Here is a 20,158-nt window from a genome sequence, read left to right as displayed (position 1 = left end):
ATACTTGCAAAGTGTACTCTTTTTGAACAAAAAATAGTTGGTCACATTATTTTTAGTAGTACAATGAACGAATAAAACTAATACGGGGAATATTTTCAGATACATTCGTTTGATATACTCAATGAAATAATTAGTAATCGTATTAGTAAATTCACGCTTTCATAGAATGTGCTAACAGTCACCAAAGAATTATTGTAGGATTCTTTATGTTATAGGTATAAATGCTCTTTAGATTTTCATTACTACTTATTGATTAACGAAATAGGAATACTTTCAAATTATTTAGCTATCATACCCTTCTACTTATCCATAAAATTGTCTCTTCTAAACGGATTATAATAAATTTATTAACAAAAAAGTCGACTCAATACTATATCGTAAGCAAAGGTTACTATGAATAACAGAATGTTTTTATAAGATAAAACAAAATGTAAACACAGAGGCTAATAACAGGGTACACTAACGTACCCTGCAATCTCATATAAGTTATCTTAGTCAAACAATCACTAACAATTATCTTTCATCACTAATTAATAATAAACTACATTAATATCCTAAGACCATAACTAATCTTTTGAAGTAATACTAAGCAAAAATTCAAAACATCGTGACTGTTTATCTATAGTTTAGAATTTTAGTACTGAGGTTATAGACAATGGATTCAGTTATGAGACACAATTTGATATAAATTTATAAGTTTTAATCTATTTAGACCATATTGTTCTTTAGAATAAAGATTTTGATGCTATATCACAATATATTAAATATAAAACAGTTTTGATGCAATTTATTAAAAATTTAGTTTACAGTGATCCTTAATCATTTAGTAATATCAAATGTAAATTTTAGAAATATAGATTAATTATGCTTCAGAATTGACATTATTATGCAATTAAGTAGTCTATTAAATTAAAATTAAATAATGTATAGATTAAACAAATGAAATCAATCAGATAAAATGAAACTCTAAAATATTCTTAAATTTTTATTGAGACCTGCCTTTAAAAAGAATTAACGGTTGGATTTAGCTACTCGCTCCAACTCGTCCTTTTTCTTGATAGCATAAGAATTTGATGAACCTTTAGCAGCATTGATGAGTTCATCGGCAACACACTCAGCAATTGTTTTGATGTTTCTAAATGCAGCTTCACGAGCCCCTGTGCACAATAACCAGATAGCCTGGTTCACACGGCGTAGTGGAGACACATCCACAGCCTGACGGCGGACCGTACCAGCACGGCCGATTCTAGTTGAGTCTTCACGGGGACCAGAATTTATGATAGCCGTTACAAGAACTTGCAATGGGTTCTCTCCAGTTAAAAGATGGATAATCTCAAAGGCGTGCTTCACGATACGAACAGCCATGAGTTTCTTGCCATTGTTGCGTCCATGCATCATCAACGAGTTGGTCAAACGTTCCACAATAGGGCACTGAGCTTTACGGAAACGCTTGTGTGCGTACCTACCAGCAGAGTGAGGTAAATATTTAGCATATTTCTCCTTTACAGAAATGTAATCCTGAAGAGACATATCCGAAACCTGGACATCATAACAACTCCATCGCCCGAATAACTTAATTTCGGGAATATCAGCCGGTTGTGGTAGGGGCATGGTTTCAACAGCCATGCTGCCAGACTCGATGGTTTCTTCATTCCAGTTCTCCTCCGCCATTATTAAAGCCTAAAATAAACAATAACGTTTTAGTGCATCTAAAACATTTGAGTTATTTATAAAATTAATTTAAACGAAAAGAAAATACACACACTTTTTATTACAAAATAGAAATTATAACCTCGCGCTGTCAACAGTACACGAGAAAAGGAAGTAAAGCCTTTCTACAATTTGAGATGTTGGCATTGCTATTTTTTTTTAAGTTTTTTTTTATTATACGGTCCTGAATACTTAATATTCCATTTCTATAGTTACCATAGAGCAAGTTATCATTACGTTGTTGTTGTACGAAAAATTTATGTTATCTATTATAAAATATTAATTCCTAAATATTTATATACAATATAAAATAGATATAATACAAAATTATAATTATAATATGATAAACAAAAATGATTTTCAACTTTTTTATGAACCATTCCGACTTCACAAATCCATAGACATGTCTATGGTTTCATCCACAGACTAAGAACTTACAATTCCGAAATCTTTGTTCACATACATATTATTATATCTGTAGCTAAGAACAAGGAATAACATAGAAGGAATGACAAAATAAAAACTGTAAATCATATGGTTGCCTCCTTTCTTCTTATGCAAGTATAATTAATAAAAAGAGAATGAAAAATATAACAGCGGTTGCTATTTTTCTCAATTCATAGCAGGCTAGTGTATAAAAAATGTTATACGGCCGTATAACCTTACCAAATTCAGATACAACCTGCTTACATACTTTCTACATAAACTGTGAATAAAAACATATTATCTACTAATGTAAAATTTGTAATTGACAAATAATTGACGTATTTTTTTACACTTTCTATGCACTAGCCTGCTATGAATTGAGAAAAATAGTAATTGTTGGTGTATTTTAAGTTATCTTTTTACTAATTATATTTGCATACGAAGAAAGAGGCAACCCTATTATTTACAGTTTTTAATTTTATTACTCTTTCTATGTAATTCTTTGTTCTTAGCTATGAATTGATAAAGATAGCCACTGATGGTGTATTTTTCATCCTCTTTTTGCTAATCATATTTGCAAAAAAAAAAAAGAGGCGACCATATTATTGACAATTTTTATCTTATTATTTCTTGTTCTTAGGTCTGTAGGTTCCTTCCACAGGTTGCATCGCACGTAAGATAGATAGGTACACTAACGATTCTATTCTATTCTTTGCCTATGGTATTGTTCATTAGCAAAAAGTTCTTCTCATATTCCTGTTGCTTTTAAAAAAGTTGTATTTTAGTTTTGACTCTGTTGCATATTTATCTTGAATTCCTAATAATAAATTCAATAAAGAATTCTTCAGTAATTTTATAATAATCAATATCTTTTGTAAGTTACCATATTTGTATTATATTTTTAGCTAACAATTACACAAATATAATAAAAATTATCAACACGGACAGGTTATTACAGTGTACAAAGTTCGCGATGGCTGCATTGAAGAATACTAGTAATTTTAAAATGCTCACGGTTCTGGCACCAAAATATTGTCCACGCATAAATGCAAGAAGAAATCTAAATCTTCAAGAATATCACAGCAAAGATCTTTTAAGAAAGAATCAGGTTACTATTCAAGATTTTCGAATTCTTGATAACTCTTTGGATACTAAAGCTCTGACTGGTTTTAAAGCGAATGAGTATGTAATTAAAGCACAGATCCTCGCCGGAGGTAGGGGCAAAGGTCATTTCGATAATGGTTTCAAAGGAGGTGTTCATTTGACTAAAAATCCTGATGACATTTTGAAATTAGCGAAAAATATGATTGGGCGTAAGTTAATCACGAAACAGACCCCAAAAGAGGGTATTCTGGTAGATAAGGTAATGGTAGCAGAGAGTGTAAATATTAAAAGGGAAACATATTTAAGTATACTAATGGAGAGAAGTTACAATGGTGCAGCCTTGGTAGCATCCCCTGCAGGTGGCATGGACATAGAAACAGTAGCTGAGAAGACTCCTCACTTATTGAAAACAGTCCCCATTGATATATATGAAGGTATCTCAGAGAATTTGGCTAATGAAATTGCTGAGTTTTTAGAGTTCAAAGGCCAATTGAAAAATAAATGTGCTGAAGAAATAAAGAAGTTATGGAAACTATTTTTAAAGGTAATTCATACTGAATATAATAAACAATTACCTCTCTAGATAATTAAGGAATAAATATGCACAATTTATTTAAACCTAATGTTATAAACATTTTAACATGTGTAATAAACTAATTACATTAGCAGCAAAAGTTATATCCTACACTGAAGACATTGAAGCTTAAAGCTTAGCATTTTTCAGCAATAGGGTTGTTTAATTGTAAAATTTAATCATGTCTGACTAGGTGTTGATATTATCACTCGCAATTCTTATAACAATGTATAATATAATAAAACTATTCTAATAAATAGCATTATAATTAATGCTTCTATTATATAGTATTTTAATTAAGAACCTTGTAAAGTGTAATTTTTCACAAAATTTCAAAAGCTATGTGAAATATGAGATGTAATTATTACTTGAAATAACTTTAGGTAACTACTTATATTAGTCAGATTGTATTTGAGTAATAAGTTAAATTATGAATACATAGGTTGGGTACTATGTTAGCAAGGTGTGGCATCTGTGTACACAAACATATAACAGCTGTTTCAACTAGCTCTAAAAACACTATGTGTATGTTGCATTTAATGGGTGACCTGATATAATATCCTCTGCACAAGATATCTATTACTCTTGGTTGGATGGTTCATGTAAATTCACTATTTTAACCTCACCCTGTAATTACTTTCATTATTGCTAGCAACATACCTTGACAGGTCAATCTCTAAGCAGTTCTCACTGAATTAAAGCAAGGGCCAATTCTTCTGATTTCATTCCCTCCTGTCATTGTTTAGCTTATTTGCTATTTTAAGTTACTTTAAAAAAGCTGGAATCAATCAATTTATATCTCTAATAAAATCAGGTAATCATAATATTTATTTATATTACTTTAATTAAAAATAAATATAACAAAATATATTAACTTGCAGGTTGATGCTACCCAGCTTGAAATAAATCCTTTAGTGGAAACTGATGACGGAAGAGTTGTTGCAGTTGATGCTAAAATCAATTTTGATGATAATGCTAAATTTAGACAAGAAGACATATTTGCCCTTGATGATGTTTCAGAAACAGATCCTCGTGAAGTAAGTATTCAGTTTCTTTTGATTAAATAACTCCCTGGAGTTTTGTTTTTTATAGAAATTTACAACAATTTTGTTTTGCTAGTTCTAATTATTTATAAAATATGGACTCACACTAACTTCACATGAGTTAGGATGTATTACATATAAACCTTCTACAAAAAATGTCTAAATAAAAGTGAAGCCCATATCAAAATCCATTGCAACATGCATACAATTTTGACATGGATTTCACTAGTTTTAGTTTTTTCAACATGGACAGAAACTTTGATTTAGTATGTTATTATTTACCACATTATGGAGTCAGTCATTATGATTATGTAGAATACAAAAATAATAAATACCTGGTAAATGTCTACTACTCAAACCAAGTAAATCAATTCCTAATATACAACATCCAACCATAAATAAATAATTTTATAATACTATATTTAAATAAACTAAGTGTATATCTTTATCTGCATTGACCTTTTAATTGCAAATAGCTTGTTGATGTTTATTAATAGGTATGAAACTTGACGGATAGATATTATTAACTCACAGAATATTACAAAAAAAAAAATTTATGTTGTGTTTATATTTTTTCTTTATTATAATGGGTAATAGTCTGTTTCCAGCATTCTTTGCACCAAACCCCTTTTTTGCATTCCCAATGTGAATTATATAAAACCTAAAAATGTATATATTTTCACCTCATATTAGGAAATCAACAATTTCTTTTTTTTTTAATAAATCAGTTTGGATGCAATGATTATTTTTTATGCAACTTAGAATGATAAACAAGCTGACAGCCTACCTGATGAAAAGTGGTAACCACCATGATGAAAAGTGGTAATGACTATGAACATAAACAGTACCATGGACATATTAGATTATACTGGGTCACCCATAATACTCTTTATGAATTGCCATTCTTGAGGATTAAGGTATTATGCCTTTGTACTGTGTAATTTCATTGTCATATCCCACCCTTCAAACCAAAACAGCAATGCATCTTGCTTCACAACAGAGACATGAATGAGACAAAGGTACCCAAGCAGATGACTTGTACAAATTCAGCCTCTTTCAAAGTACATAGTTATATATTTAACATACAAAAGTAAAATGTAATTACATAAAACTGACAATAAATTTTTAATGTTCCATTAGTTTTCAATGAAAAATAAAAAAACGCCCAGAAAAACCAATCCACAAATCATATTTATATAAAGTACTTATCTTTATATATGATTATTATATTATTGCCTTTTTATATATATTTCTAGTAGTCTTATCTTTTATACATATAAACATCCATTTTAAATAAACATACATTATCAATCAGTTTTTTTCATTACTAAAATATTGAATGAAAATATTGCATAATAATGTTTATTTATTTTTTTTATTTTAATAAGAATTCTTTAAATAAATTATTTTAAATAAATATATACTTGAGTGTCACATTAATTATGCAAAACACAATCAATAAATTGCTTCTGAAAGTTGTCTACCTGTTTATAGTTTCTATCCATTTTTTTTATTTTTATATAATGCCAAGTACCAAACTAAGCAGAGCTTTTGCTATGCTTGTGGCATGCTATATTTTCTAATGTATATATTTATATTGTTTTAATATATAAAAACCTGTGTCACTATGTTCTTTTACTCTAATCTCCAAAACTGCTCAACCGATTTTAATGAAAAAATTTCATTAAAATGTTTATAACAATTTTATTAATTATGTATTGTTTACACACATACAAATTAAGAGATATAAAAAATGTTACAAATTTCTTAAATTTTAGAGAGAGGCAGCATCTTGGAATTTAGTTTATATTGATATGGATGGCAGCATTGGATGTATGGTGAATGGTGCTGGTTTAGCTATGGCTACAATGGATCTAATCAATTTGAATGGTGGAAAACCTGCAAACTTCCTAGATCTTGGTGGTGGTGTTGGCCAGTCTCAAGTGTCAGCTGCATTAAAGATTCTTGAATCAGATCCCAAAGTAAAAACTGTATTTGTTAATGTTTTTGCTGGTAAGTATAAATTTTATATACTTATATTTGTCCATATTCCAAATTTACTCTTTCTATAGTTTTTTAATGGTAATGGTATGGTAACTCCACTTGCACTATCAGAACAATTTGACCGAGTACAGTAAGGTATGATAAGTGTGAATGAAAACAAGTCAGTTGGCCCATTGTCATGAATTCATTACAAATTAATCATGATGTTTTCCTAGAGGAATCATGTGGAGATCAGCCTGACAGGATATATAGCTAGTAATGATGCCAGTTCCCATTACTAAGAACACCCCCACCCCCTTATAAGCATATAAAAAACCCAATATCACAAACAAGGATGTGAAACTTTGATTTTTCCAATGTCAGTATAATTAGAGATTTTTTCAGGAATAATTTGACACAAAATAAAAAATCTAATAAAAATTTTTAAACCTAGGTATCGTCAGCTGTGCAACTGTTGCTAACGGAATAGTTGCAGCATGTAAAGAAAACCCTCCAAAATACCCATTAGTCATCAGGCTGGAAGGTACCAATTCAGATATTGCGAAGAAGATTCTAGAAGAATCAGGATTACCAATGACTATCATAAATGACGCCGACGAGGCTGCAAAGACTGCTGTCAAGTTAGCACAATAAGTATAACTAATAATAAAAGTACACTATGTAATTCAAATCGTATCAGAAAACCATACCTAACCAATGTATTGTATCGAGCGAAAGCAGTAGACAAGTACAGATTTTAAACCATAAATACCGATACATGGAAAAATTCGCATAAAATGTCCTGCTTGTCCAAGATAGTTTTGTATTGTATACAATTAAATTCTGTCAAGCACATATATAAAAGTACAAAGGTATAAAAGTACAATGAAATTATATATTATTTTCACTGTGAAATGTCCTCGTCTACGCAGGCTCTTGCTGTTTATAATTTATCTTTAGACTTAAGCACAAATACTGTTTCTTTCCCATACATATATTTCACAGAAAACTATATATATAATTATTATTTATTTATAAATCATTGCTATTTATTTCACAAGTAGCATGCAACCATTCAGTGAACTCGGGATAATAATACGAATATGATATTAATGAACTTATGTTTTATAGACTCATGTATTTAAAAAAAAAATGGTTTTGATCAACTTTCTTTTATATTTATATTTTATGTTTTAGCTATCTCAGATTTGATTTAGCAATAAGTCCCCTAAAGTCATATATATATAGTTTCTTATTAATATTATTATATTTTTTAACACTGAAATGAACTAAATCACGATTCGATATCGGTGCTAGTAGGTCGCGAGCTTACGATGAAAATTTGGTTGGCCCATACAATTCTGACGCATAATTACATACAATCTCAAGTGCTATTTTTTTAGAGAATGATACATTCAACCGATCAATTTTACATGTTACGAGTATTATGCGGGAATTTTTTTTTTTATTATTGTATTATTTTTAATAAATTTTAATTGTGAACTGTATATTATCAAGACTGAATTCCGAATTATTTTCGAAATGTCACTGTTTTCTTTAATAAAGTTTTTGTTATTTTTGTACATAACTGTACTTTATAATGTAAAAAGTTGTTGTTATATTAGTTATTGGAAAATAAAATAAAATGAGAAGAAATAATTTTTTTATTAACAATAAAATACAGAGCTATTTTATACTGAAGTATAATAATTATTACTGGTCAATAATTAGACACGGAATAGATTTAGCCGGCGCCCTTGAGGTGAGGCTTCACTGCTAGATAGAGACATGTTAGCTTGGATTTCCTCGAAACTAGGCAAATGTGCCAGCTTGCCCCGTGCAGCTACAGACGGTCGTCCGTTTAGCATACGCCGCGCAACACGTACAATATCATCTGCTGTTATTTTTTCTGAAATATTAAAATAGATTTATAATAATTTAAAATTAAAAATAAAAACGATTTCATTGTTGACAAAAGTAATATGAAATCAACACGGGTTACTTTCGAGTTGGTATAGAATGAAAAAAAGAATTTTCAAAGTCCGTTTAGAATTGACGAAAATATGGCAATACAATAAAATTCTAACGAATTGAGAGCTTAGGACTTTTGGCACTTCTATGAGACGTACGGGGAGGCGTCACGTCAGGTAACCGCTTAAGCCCTTTCCTTCCCCGCGGACGACTTGCCGTCCACACTCCCGACGGTGTTATCAGTATATAATCAAGATTGTTAATATTTTTATTTTACAATTAACGCCTCTCTTTAATCACCGAGATGATAAAAAAAAATTATACAGCTATAAAGAGTAATTACTCTTTAATTAAACAAATTGCCGTGACAAAACATATTCACACGAAATATATACGAAAATAATCCACACGTGTCAGCTTATCAACCCTAATTCATGTTAGAACAAGGATGAGATTTTTTTTTTATATCAGGGCAAACGAGCAATCGTTTCACCTAATGTTAAGTGCCTACCGCTACTAATGATCCCCCGCAACATCAGAGTTAGGGGGGGGGGGGGGGAGGGATTGTTAGTAATGCAGACTGAGAATCCCATTGCTAGCAATATACCCAACCAGGTCGACCTCCTCGCGGTTCTCCCTGGAAACTATCATGGTTAATTCCTGATGAATTCATCATGATGGGCTAACTGGCCTGTTTTCATTCTCATCTATCACCCTAACTAGTGCTCCGCCAGCGTATCCCGTTAGCGCAGACGGGGTTACCATACCTTTTTCACCCATCAAAAAAAAACATTATTGCCGCCGGACTTTTAAAAATGAATATGCTCTTTTCTTGAAGGTTATGATGTATCGGTAAGCAAATATTGCTGCTGGAAGTTGGTTCCAAATAGTGATTTTGCGTGGAAGAAAGTGCCTTGAAAAACGCACGGTAGAGGACCGCCACTAATCCAGATGATTGACATGGGACTTTGGTTTGTGGCGAGTTGTACGGTGGTGAAAATCAGCAACAGGTTGTAACACTCCTCATGATATATCCAGTAAAAGATGCACACAGATGCAACATTTCTATACACTTTCAGTGGATAGAGAGTCGGACAGTAAGGCGCCAATCGTCAATAATTTGAGCTGCCCGACTTTCGAGTGTGATACAACGGAAGGAGCTGGTGGTATGGCTCTCCTGCCTATAGGTGAGAATAGTATTCCAAATGTGGCGTGAGTAAAGCTTTATGCAATTACTAGCGGTGTTCTGCCATGAAATACCGTTTTTCTGTTGAGCACTCCTAACTTTTTGAAGGCAATCTTAGCCTTTTCCTTTAAATGACCGCAAAACTGGACGTCGCTGATCGTCGTCGTCAAAGATTACCAAAACTCGACTTATTATCAAGAGCAGTGCTTTGAAAGTGAGGAAATACGACAAACATCGTCTTTTTTACGGTGAATGCGCAGACTTGTATCTTCTTTTTAGGGTTAAATTGAACAAGATGTATGTTCCACCCCAGATCGCAACTTCATCGAGTGAAGTTTCGATTTCAAACGAGCATATTCCAGCACTCAGGAATGGCAACGCATGGAGGGTATCATGGGCGAAATAGTATACTCTGTTATGTCCATGGTACTGCTCATATCTATAGGCGACGGTTACCACTTTCCATCAGGTGGGCCGTCAGCTTGTTTGCCATTCTAAATTGTATAAAAAAAACTCATCTGTATGTGCCCGCAAGATATTTGCATGGCCGATACATAATGCATCCTCCGTACTCTTATGCGAATAGCAATGAATATTAGTGATCTGTAATATATCATTGATATGGAAAAGAAACAGGGTCAGGGATAGTACACAGCTTTGCGAGACACTAGCATTCACAGGTTTTAAATCAGAGCATGCTCCATCAACTACGATCTTTATACTACGTTTCTTGAGAAAACTGGCGACCCAACTGCATAATCTTGCAGGTACCCTAAGAAGCACCAGCCGAGCGTCCATGTCGAAAGCGTACTAGCGATCACAGATCAGCCAGTGCTCTTATGCTAGGTATAGGCCTATAGTTAGCTGGATATGAACAATCTGCCTTTTTGGGGATTGGGTGCACCAAAGCAGTCTTTCAAAACTTTGGGACTATACTTGAGTAATAGAGCAAAAAAAATGCCTAAGAACCGGAGACAACTTTGGCGCGCACATTCTAAACACAATCTAATCTGAAAAATCAATAAAACCTATACTAACCAATTTCATTAATGAAGAATGAAGGTGGTTTCCTTTTGCCTGTAGCCAGCACTTGACGGCCGACATCTTCAAACACTACTGGTCTTGCTTCCAGATTCATAAGCAACATTGACTGAAGCTGTGTCTTTGCTCTCTGTAAAAGATATTACATTGTTATGCTATTTATTCATTATCTGATATCTACACAAGTCAACAATCTTAGACAATTTTTAATAGAATTTCGGTAAAGATATATATAATATATTATTTGTAAATTCATAGTATATAAATATTTTAAAAATGTTATTGTGGAAACTTTTGGATTAGATATTTTAGAGTATAAGAGAATGATGAATGTGAAGATAAAGATAAATTTATTTTGCAAACATGTGAAATAAACTAATATCAGCTCATATGAGTAGAGCCATACTCAGCAGTGGAACAATAAATAACATACCTTTAGTTCAATTTCGCCGACCTTTCCAGCCATATTAGCAAGTTCGCGAGCAATTACGATCGTCGTATCGTATAAACGATTCGGTGGCGATGCTGAATGAACACAAAATAGACCAGTGTCTCCGTAAGCATGATTATATGCAGTTGCATTGAACATCCAGTGATATCTGGAAATTATTTTAAATAAAATTAATTAGAAGTATTCCAAGAATAATAATTTAAATATGTACTGATTTTGTGCTTATGAATTCAATATTTACAGTACCTATTTAGTACATTAGTATACAGGCGAGTATACATTCCCTTGCCTGGTCCGCCTGCCGAGAACGACCCACCACCACCCATCATCATATTCAACACACAAGTAGCCACAAAATCAGGATCACCGTGGGAACAGCCTGCAATAATAATACATTTATAGCAATATAATACAGTTTGTTTGAATGTGGTAAGTCAGATTTGAAAAGTTATTTTTGCATTTCTTATTATTATATTTGATAGCTTATTTCTTGAGGAAACTTATAAGGTGTTATCACGATACTATCCGCCGCGGACGAAGCCGCGGGATACGGTTAGTAAGTATTAACATTAAAAATAGTGTATGGTTTATACTAATAGTAAACAAAATATTGACTTTTTATACAACTTAGAATGGCAAACAAACTGATAATGCTGGCAAATAACTTGCTGAAAATGGTAACCGTCGCCAATAGACATTATACTATTCATGTCTATAGACATAACAGAGTATACTGTTTCGCCCAAGACACTTCCTATGCGTTGCCATTCCTAAGGACTCAGGTGTTATTTCTATGTATCCTGTAAATTCACTACCATATCCCACCATTGAAACCGAAACACAGCCAGGCAAAGACAACTGCTTCACGGTAGAAACATGGGACAGAGGTGGTCAAGTAAACGACTTGTACAAAGTCCCTCTCTGATACATTACTGTTAATTTAAATACATGTATCTACTATTGTTATTGCTTTAGGCTTTAAGGGCTTAACTAATTCTTATGAAACTTGGCACACTTATAATGTTATATGCGGAGGCAAGCAACATTTAGGTAAATCAATATATTCTAATCATGCAATGTTACAGGGACAGTTAATGTGACTCCATTCTATTTAATATATTTGAGCTGTAAGTAATTCATAAAGAAATTACTTACTTTCTAAGCCAATAACCACATGTGACAATTCAGGTAAATCAGATCCTGGATATAAAGGTATTTCACATTCTTCCTGAAAATAATTATTAAAATCTCATTTAAATGTGGAATGTGACAATGTAGACAGTACTAAATATTAGTAATTATGTTTGTTATTCTAAGTTTTATAGTATAAAAAATTCCAATAACCTGTTCTAATCCTCCAGTATATTGTGCAATAGATTTGTCAACATTAGGTTTAAATGAACTGGTTTCTTCAGAGTGCCATGTTGGCTTCATATCAACAAAATATTTCTGAACGAACTCCACAAATGGCCCATGCTCAACCTGAAATTTTAAATAAATAAACTATATAGTATGTATATAGGTGGATGAATCACTTTATAATTATAGCAATAGTGAAATTTTAAATCTATGTTAATTTATTTTTATACTTTATTGCACACCTTAAAATAAATACAAATATTTATTGTAAAAGCTTTTTCCAGCAAAACTAAAGTAAATCACTTAAAAAGTTTGTTTTAAATCAATAAATACATAAAAGTAAATTACCCCAACTGCTGCAACTACCATTCTGTCAGGCGTATAATGATTTTTTAAATAATTTAAAATTATGCCACGATTTATTTTATTAACATTTTCTGGTGGGCAAATTTTTGGCAGTCCAAGTGTATTTCCTTTATATGCCGCCTACAAAAAAGCAAACAAATTATGTATTATATGAACCAGTAAGTATATAATGATATACATTAAAGAGTATTACTAACAGCATGTATCATATCCATTAGTATTGTTTCCTGTTCTGGTCTCATAGATAATGTATCTAATTCAAATGCAACAGCTTGCCTCGCTGCTTCTATTTCTTCTGTAGATAGTTGAGGCCTTAAAGTTACTTCAGCTAAAACCTAAAATAGAGTAAAAGATAAAAATTTTGGAAATTAATGAAATGGTAACAATCCTATCTAGTAGCCCTATGTACATATCACATTCACCATAAAAAAAATATGCCATAAGAACCATGATAAAATTTTGGTAATCAGAAATTCAGTAATCAAAAATTTTATTATAAAACCAAATAGAACAATATAGAAGAAAATAATCAATAAAGCATGATTGAATTTAAAATGTTTTTCTTTATTAATATGGGTTATTTATTGTAGATAAAGTTGTGTTAATGGTGCCAACATTATCCTAGACACATTGACACCTTACAACTTCCAACAAATGTGCTGACAGCAATCAATTATGTTTCTTCTCCAGTTGACAATTTTTTAAATGAAAACAGGTCCACTTTAATTCTATTAGCCATAACTTAAGTATATGTATAATTGGTCAAATCTAAAACTGATGAAGACATTATGAATAATATATTTTGTATTATTGTATATAGTCTAGAATCTAACCTGTGTAACAGCTTCCAGTCCTCTAGAGTCAGCACTAGTAGCATAAACAGTAGTATCTCGAGAGCTCTGACAATCACATATACCCCCATGTCTTTCAAGTTCCCTAAGCATAACATCACGAGTTGCAAATTTATGGGTAGCCTACAACAAAATGGTATCTTTAAAAGAAAATTTAAATGATATAAATATATTCATGATTGTAATTCCAGATGGAGTATTTCCAAAGGCATTTCTTACAGTTTGTCATCGTGATAAAGGTAATTTTGCTAAGTATATATGAATCCAATGTGACTAGGGGGCAAGAAGCAAAAGTCTACAATATGCCTCTGATATATTATCTATAATTTTGAATAAATTTTGTAACATTTATGACATTGAGTAGCATTTTTTAATAAACTTACTCCAAAGCTTAACTTTTCAAGAAAGTGACAGATACCATTTGGGTACGCTACTTCAAATCTTGGTCCGGAATCAATAACCACTGAAAAAAAAAATACATAGTGAATAATGTATCATAAAATATTGTTATGAATAAGTTTTGTTAAAGCAAAATAAACATGTCTCAAGGGTTACCATTTTCTATTAACTAAAATTAGTTTTTGCACCCAATAAAATTTTGACACTGGTATTCTCAGATTTAAGAAATAGGTTTATTTTCATACAGCTATAAACTACTGGCCAGTTGTAATTAAAAAAAATATGGTTTTTAAATTAAGTTGACACACTCTCAGAAACAATCGCTGCTTTCTGTATCTTTTAAATTGCCAAGATAGCAGTTAGCATAACTATGATGTGCTATTCTAATATAATAATACAAAACTCCCGAACTATGTCCTGTATCAGGGCAATTTCCATCGACATGGAAGATCATCCTTGTACATCCTGTACCTAAAAAGGGCGATAAGTCGGGCCCTTCAAATTACAGGCCGATTGCGATCGCTTCCCTTCTCTCTAAGGTGATGGAGCGTATAGTTAACGCACAGCTGTTAAAATACCTACAGGTATTTTAACAGCTGTGCGTACGATTTGTTGTGTGACCGCCAATATGGCTTTCGCGATAGTCGCTCAACTGGTGACCTCTTGGTATATCTTACGCACCGATGGGCATCAGCCATTGAGAGTCAAGGTGAGGCGCTCACGGTTTTGATGTTGCAAAGGCATTTGACCGGGACTCGCATCGGGGTCTTCTATCGAAATTGCCCTACTATGGACTTCCCGACAGCTTCTATAAATGGGTCGCCAGTTTTTTATCCAGCAGACGCATAAAAACCGTTGTATATGTAGATAGCATGGATATTAAAGCTGGCGTCCCGCTTGGCTCTGTGCTGTCCCCAACGCTATTTCTGCTGCATATTAATGATATGTTAACCCTTGGTAACATTCATCGTTGTGCAGATGACAGCACTGGGAATGCCCATTATACGGTCGTACCAATATCCTACGTTCTGTTGTGGAGAACAATCTTGAACAGCTTGTGTCTAAAATCGAGAGAAAGTTAACTGGAGTCTCTGATTGGGGACGACAAAACTTGGTCCAATTTAACCCCTCTAAGACACAAGCTTGCACATTCACCGCTAAGAAAACCCTATTTGCTGTGGCCCTACAGTTCCAGGGCATGTCTCTTAACATCTCTAAAAGCATTGGGATCCTTGATGTCGACATCTCTAGTGACGTACAGTTCCATGGCTACCTCGAAGATAAAGTGAAGCTGGCATCCAAAAAGCATTACTTCACGTCGGATCAGCCATTAATGCTTTACAAATCGCAAATCCAGCCCCATATAGAGTATTGCTGTCACTTATGGGCGGGATTACCTAGATACCAGTTTGAACCCTTCGACTCAGTGCAATGACGAGCTATGAGAATTGTCGATAATCCCAGGCTTGCAAGCGGTATCAAACCCTTAAGTCTTAGGAGAGATTTTGCCTCACTCTGCATGTTCTAATGCTTGTACAACGGGTTGTGCTCAGAGGAATTATTCAATATGATGCCTACGGCCACTTTCATCATATGGCTCACCATTGACAGGGAGTTCACCCTCATACTCTACAGCCTAAATGGTCATGTACAATGCGGTTTCAGAGATATTTTCTCCCATGAACACTCAGGTTATGGAATGAGCTCCCTGCCAAGGTTTTTCCAAGAGACTACAGCATGGGGTTCTTCAAAAGGGGGTAAAAGAGGTTTCTTCAGGGTCGGCAACGCACACATAATACCTCTGGTATTGCAGGCATTCATAGGCTACAGTAACCACTTACCATCATGTGGGCCATATGCTTGTTTACCACCTCAGTGGTATAAAAAAATAATAAAAAAAACAAAATACTCACCTCCAGCAGTACAGAACTGTCCAAATTTTTTTTCAGATGCAACACGCAGGCCATTGCTAAGGGTTGTTACTTCAGTAAAGTAATCTTCTGACTTTGCAGAAGTATATATAACTGAAGGTAAATTTGTTAGTGGCTCAGAAAGCGGAGGTAAAGGACTCACACTACCTTTTGGTAAAGCCTGAGCTTGTTTATCAAAGTCTTGGCTAAATTTTCTAATACCCCATCTAGTATTAAGCCTGAAAGTATTTTTTATAAATGGACATATATAAAAAGTATCCTTTAATCTTTACTTACAGTTGTAATAAACTTATTATCCAAACCATTATAAAAAAAAAAAACAATAAATGTTATTTATTATTTTATGAAAAAACAAATAAAAAAATATTTATGTAATAATAATAATGCAATGTAATAACACACTGCGTAATAAAATAAAAATTTGTTACGAAAGAATTAATATCTAATAAATCTTACCCATTTTTTAGAGAAAATAACCTAGAGAAAAGAAATTTCACATCAGTTACATGTGACATATTTATAATTAATTAATTTTATAAATTACAGAATGCTGAAATATTTATAGGTAAAAAAGAATATGATACTTAGGTAACATATAAATATTTTCTTTAAAATAATATTAAAAAATAGACTGTTATTCGCAGAATTTAACTTTTTTAATTTTGACGTAGGATTAGTGATGTAGCGATGAGCGACTTTAACCTATTACCAATTATTCTACTGAATTCGATTACTAATCAATAAGTATATGGATGGTTCTATTCTTGATGGAATTTTCAACGGCTCTTCGTATTTCGTATATTTCTTTTTAATTTTATCACTTTAATTTGCAGCCAAGCCTAAAAACCTAACTTTTTTTATTATGGCACTGAAAATAAGCTCGATTTTAAAACATATATATACAAAAATTATACTTTGAAGAGTCAATTTCTCAGTCTCCTGACTTGTCTCTTGTACAAAACAAAAGCTTTGATGCTTAATAATACCCCAGTTTTAGAAATAAAATAGATGTTTTGCACTGAAATATAAATCCTTAATAAATGAACTTTTAACGGGTTTGTGTATTTCGTTACTAGTATTAAATTTAATTAAAAATACTGCATTATATTTTGTCTCTTTACTTTTACATCAGTCTCCTACTAAATTTTATGAAATTATCAAAGTGTGCGTAATTTAGTTCGTTGGTGTTCTGTTGAAATGAACGATCGAAGTGAAGTTAGCTTATGATCGTTTGACTACGTCTAGCTTGCGTTCTTGAAGTCGCAGTGACAAGTTGTTTGAGTGAGATTGGGTCGCGATCGGTCAGCTCCTCAGTATCCTGCACGTAATATGACAAAGACAGTAATTACCAGCTTTTTTCTACCAGTTAAATCTAGTAATATATTGAAGTACTTGTATAGATTTGCTTTGATTTAACATTAAAATGGTGTGTAGACTTTGTTATTAACCAATTACTAAAATATTCTCAGTCTCCTGTCCTCAGTCTCCTGTCCTCAGTCTCCTGCCAATTTGATGAGCAGGAGACTAAGATTAAATCAGTATACTGAGACTTAGTATTCATTTTGGAAATGATTATCTATTTAATACTTAATTATTTTACTAATTATAAATTGCCATACTTGTTTTATACTAAATTATTAAGCAAACTAGGAGATACCTTTACATGCCCGGAGTGCTTATAAGACTGCGACTACAAATAAATATGCATTCAGTATTCATATATACTGAAATGTAATTAACATATAATTTGCAAATTTTTATTAAAAGATTTTTAATTTGTCTTTGAATAAATAGGTATTTTCTATTGAATATTCTCAAAAAAAATGTTGTTTGTTCTTGATCTAAGATTTATAAGATTGTAATATGACTGATTATGATTATCGTACAGTGAGATATTGTGAGGGATATAGTGTGAGTGTGTGATTAAGTAAAGTTGATGATTAAATAAGAAAAGTATTATAGAAAACTGAATGTTAATACCTCTGTCTATTAATACTCAATAATAATTAATAATATTACTTAAAAACCTGTAAGAAGGTTATGAAGAGTTTCGAGTTTTATGTTTCTGATTTTTTTCTGTGAGTTTTATCTTCCAATCTAATTCAAATGATTCTTCATTACGTAAAAATGTTAATTATTTAGTACCTGAGTAATTTGATTACAATAAACATTGGTTTACGATGACTTATTTGTGGCGTATATATATATTGTATATATAACAAACCTTTATAAATACCTTTTGAATTTCTGTAGAAAAATAAATTATAAATAACAGCGCATGCGAAGTTGCGCGCGCAGTATAAATTGGAAATTGTCATTCTTTTTAAAAATATATAGACGTTTGAACATTGAATTAAATATTTTACTTACTCATTTCCCATAACTGGTGACCCCGTAAAACGCATATTACAATGGCATCGTCTAACAACAACGACGAAATATTTAAAGTGGGAATACGAGTTCCGCCATTTTGGCCGGAGGAACCCGAAATATGGTTTGCTCAGGTTGAAGGCCAATTCGCCGTCTCAAATATAACAGCAGATGCAACGAAGTTTAACTACGTTATTGGACAACTTGACCACCAATTTTCAAAGGAAGTGAAGGACATTATAATTTCACCACCTCCGACGGAAAAGTATGAAAAATTGAAAACTGAACTTATCAAACGTCTAAGTGCCTCACGCGAGAAGCAGGTAAAACAACTACTTATGCATGAGGAATTGGGAGACCGTCGCCCGTCACAATTTTTACGGCATTTACAAAGCCTCGCCGGACCGAACGTGCCAGAGGACTTTCTCAAGACCATATGGACAAGTAGACTACCACGCAACGTACAGACAGTGATAGCTGCTCAACCTACAGCGTCACTAGAGGTACTTTCTGATTTGGCAGACCGTATATTGGATATTGCCCCTGCTACTCCGCAAGTGTCAGCTGCATCAACATGTGGATCATCACTTGACGCTATGGCCAACGAGATAGCTGAACTCCGGAGGCAGATGAAAGTGCTTTTGGATCGTCAGTCTCGTCCCCGTTCCTGTCAGAGAAGTCGTAGCCGCTCTGAAACGCGATCGGAATCCAACTATAGAAAATTTCCGAAATGTTGGTATCATGCAAAGTTTGGTTCCAAAGCGAAACGATGCGTAAAGCCTTGTGATTATCAGGCGGGAAATGCACAGGGCGGTCGGTAATGGCGACGAACGGCCGTCCCAACACGTCTGATCGCCTGTTCGTCGTAGATCGTCGGTCGAAGATGCAATTTCTAATCGATACAGGAAGCGATGTTTGTGTCTTCCCACGACGAGCACTGCATGAGCGTCGTCCTAAATCAGATTTCCAACTTTCTGCTGCTAACGGTACTACGATCAGCACATTTGGATGTACTCACCTGGATTTGAATCTTGGTTTGCGCCGTGATTTCCCATGGCGTTTCATTGTTGGTGACGTCACTAAGGCGATTATAGGAGCAGATTTTCTAAAGTTCTATGGTCTTCTAGTAGACTTACGTAACCAACGATTGTTAGACAACACAACGACACTGTCCGTCGTTTGCTCTCCTGCACACTCGTCGACTGCAATTTCTTCTATCAAGATACCAATCGGCGAGTCTCGCTACGACCAAATCCTGAAGGAATTTCCTGAAATTACAAATCCATCCAGAAAACAAGCTGATATCAAACACAATACCGTTCACTTCATCAGGACTACGCCCGGACCTCCAATTTACTGTACTCCACGCCGTCTAGCGCCAGACAAATTAAAA

General features: G+C 33.2%; 4 protein-coding genes across 6 annotated transcripts; 2 read left to right on the top strand and 2 right to left on the bottom strand.

Annotated features, from left to right (window-relative positions):
* Nucleotides 1-972: 972 nt before the first annotated feature.
* LOC113522758 (40S ribosomal protein S5) lies at nt 973-1,915 on the bottom strand. Its single transcript, XM_026908566.3, has 2 exons — nt 1,764-1,915; nt 973-1,680 (listed from the first exon to the last, which is right to left on the bottom strand). Exon 2 carries the CDS (start codon nt 1,669-1,671, stop codon nt 1,012-1,014), a length of 660 nt encoding a protein of 219 aa, XP_026764367.1. The 5' UTR covers nt 1,672-1,680; nt 1,764-1,915; the 3' UTR covers nt 973-1,011.
* An 888-nt stretch (nt 1,916-2,803) lies between these two features.
* Nucleotides 2,804-8,348, top strand: LOC113522487 (succinate--CoA ligase [GDP-forming] subunit beta, mitochondrial). Of its 3 annotated transcripts, none has more exons than XM_031913950.2 (5): nt 2,804-2,822; nt 3,085-3,784; nt 4,696-4,851; nt 6,636-6,870; nt 7,295-8,348. In XM_031913950.2, exons 2-5 carry the CDS (start codon nt 3,110-3,112, stop codon nt 7,492-7,494), a joined length of 1,266 nt encoding a protein of 421 aa, XP_031769810.1. In that variant the 5' UTR covers nt 2,804-2,822; nt 3,085-3,109; the 3' UTR covers nt 7,495-8,348. The 3 variants fall into 3 exon arrangements, with proteins under 3 accessions (XP_031769810.1, XP_026763980.1, XP_026763979.1); XM_026908179.3 differs by lacking the exon at nt 2,804-2,822 and adding an exon at nt 2,853-3,010 and having other exon boundaries at nt 3,095-3,784; XM_026908178.3 differs by lacking the exon at nt 2,804-2,822 and adding an exon at nt 2,853-3,010.
* Nucleotides 8,349-8,488: 140 nt separating this feature from the next.
* LOC113522965 (mitochondrial-processing peptidase subunit alpha) lies at nt 8,489-17,073 on the bottom strand. Its single transcript, XM_052897693.1, has 12 exons — nt 16,852-17,073; nt 16,378-16,613; nt 14,449-14,528; nt 14,048-14,188; nt 13,412-13,549; nt 13,197-13,334; nt 12,834-12,971; nt 12,645-12,717; nt 11,736-11,868; nt 11,472-11,637; nt 11,036-11,168; nt 8,489-8,749 (listed from the first exon to the last, which is right to left on the bottom strand). The coding sequence occupies exons 1-12, from the start codon at nt 16,908-16,910 to the stop codon at nt 8,568-8,570; spliced, it is 1,617 nt and encodes a 538-aa protein (XP_052753653.1). The 5' UTR covers nt 16,911-17,073; the 3' UTR covers nt 8,489-8,567.
* A 1,733-nt stretch (nt 17,074-18,806) lies between these two features.
* Nucleotides 18,807-19,586, top strand: LOC128201269 (uncharacterized). The gene has a single exon (XM_052897737.1). It carries the CDS (start codon nt 18,807-18,809, stop codon nt 19,584-19,586), a length of 780 nt encoding a protein of 259 aa, XP_052753697.1.
* The last annotated feature ends 572 nt before the right edge of the window (nt 19,587-20,158 follow it).

Source organism: Galleria mellonella, unplaced genomic scaffold (assembly GCF_026898425.1).
Source record: "Galleria mellonella isolate WM207_F2 unplaced genomic scaffold, CSIRO_AGI_GalMel_v1 utg38, whole genome shotgun sequence".
NCBI classification, from domain to species: domain Eukaryota; kingdom Metazoa; phylum Arthropoda; class Insecta; order Lepidoptera; family Pyralidae; genus Galleria; species Galleria mellonella.
The sequence above is the reverse complement of the archived record's forward strand: the minus strand, read 5'-3'. Positions and strand labels throughout refer to the sequence as shown.

Excerpts from the sequence above, each read along its gene's own strand:
- LOC113522758 (XM_026908566.3), bottom strand. The coding sequence starts at position 1,671 with ATGGCGGAGGAGAACTGGAATGAAGAAACCATCGAGTCTGGCAGCATG.
- LOC113522487 (XM_031913950.2), top strand. The coding sequence starts at position 3,110 with ATGGCTGCATTGAAGAATACTAGTAATTTTAAAATGCTCACGGTTCTG. Across the intron at positions 4,852-6,635 it reads CAGAAACAGATCCTCGTGAA|AGAGAGGCAGCATCTTGGAA; the intron begins GTAAGTATTCAG and ends CTTAAATTTTAG. Across the intron at positions 6,871-7,294 it reads ATTTGTTAATGTTTTTGCTG|GTATCGTCAGCTGTGCAACT; the intron begins GTAAGTATAAAT and ends TTTTAAACCTAG.
- LOC113522965 (XM_052897693.1), bottom strand. The coding sequence starts at position 16,910 with ATGTCACATGTAACTGATGTGAAATTTCTTTTCTCTAGGTTATTTTCT. Across the intron at positions 12,718-12,833 it reads ATACTGGAGGATTAGAACAG|GAAGAATGTGAAATACCTTT; the intron begins GTTATTGGAATT and ends AATTATTTTCAG. Across the intron at positions 8,750-11,035 it reads ATTCTTCATTAATGAAATTG|AAAAAATAACAGCAGATGAT; the intron begins GTTAGTATAGGT and ends TTAATATTTCAG.
- LOC128201269 (XM_052897737.1), top strand. The coding sequence starts at position 18,807 with ATGGCATCGTCTAACAACAACGACGAAATATTTAAAGTGGGAATACGA.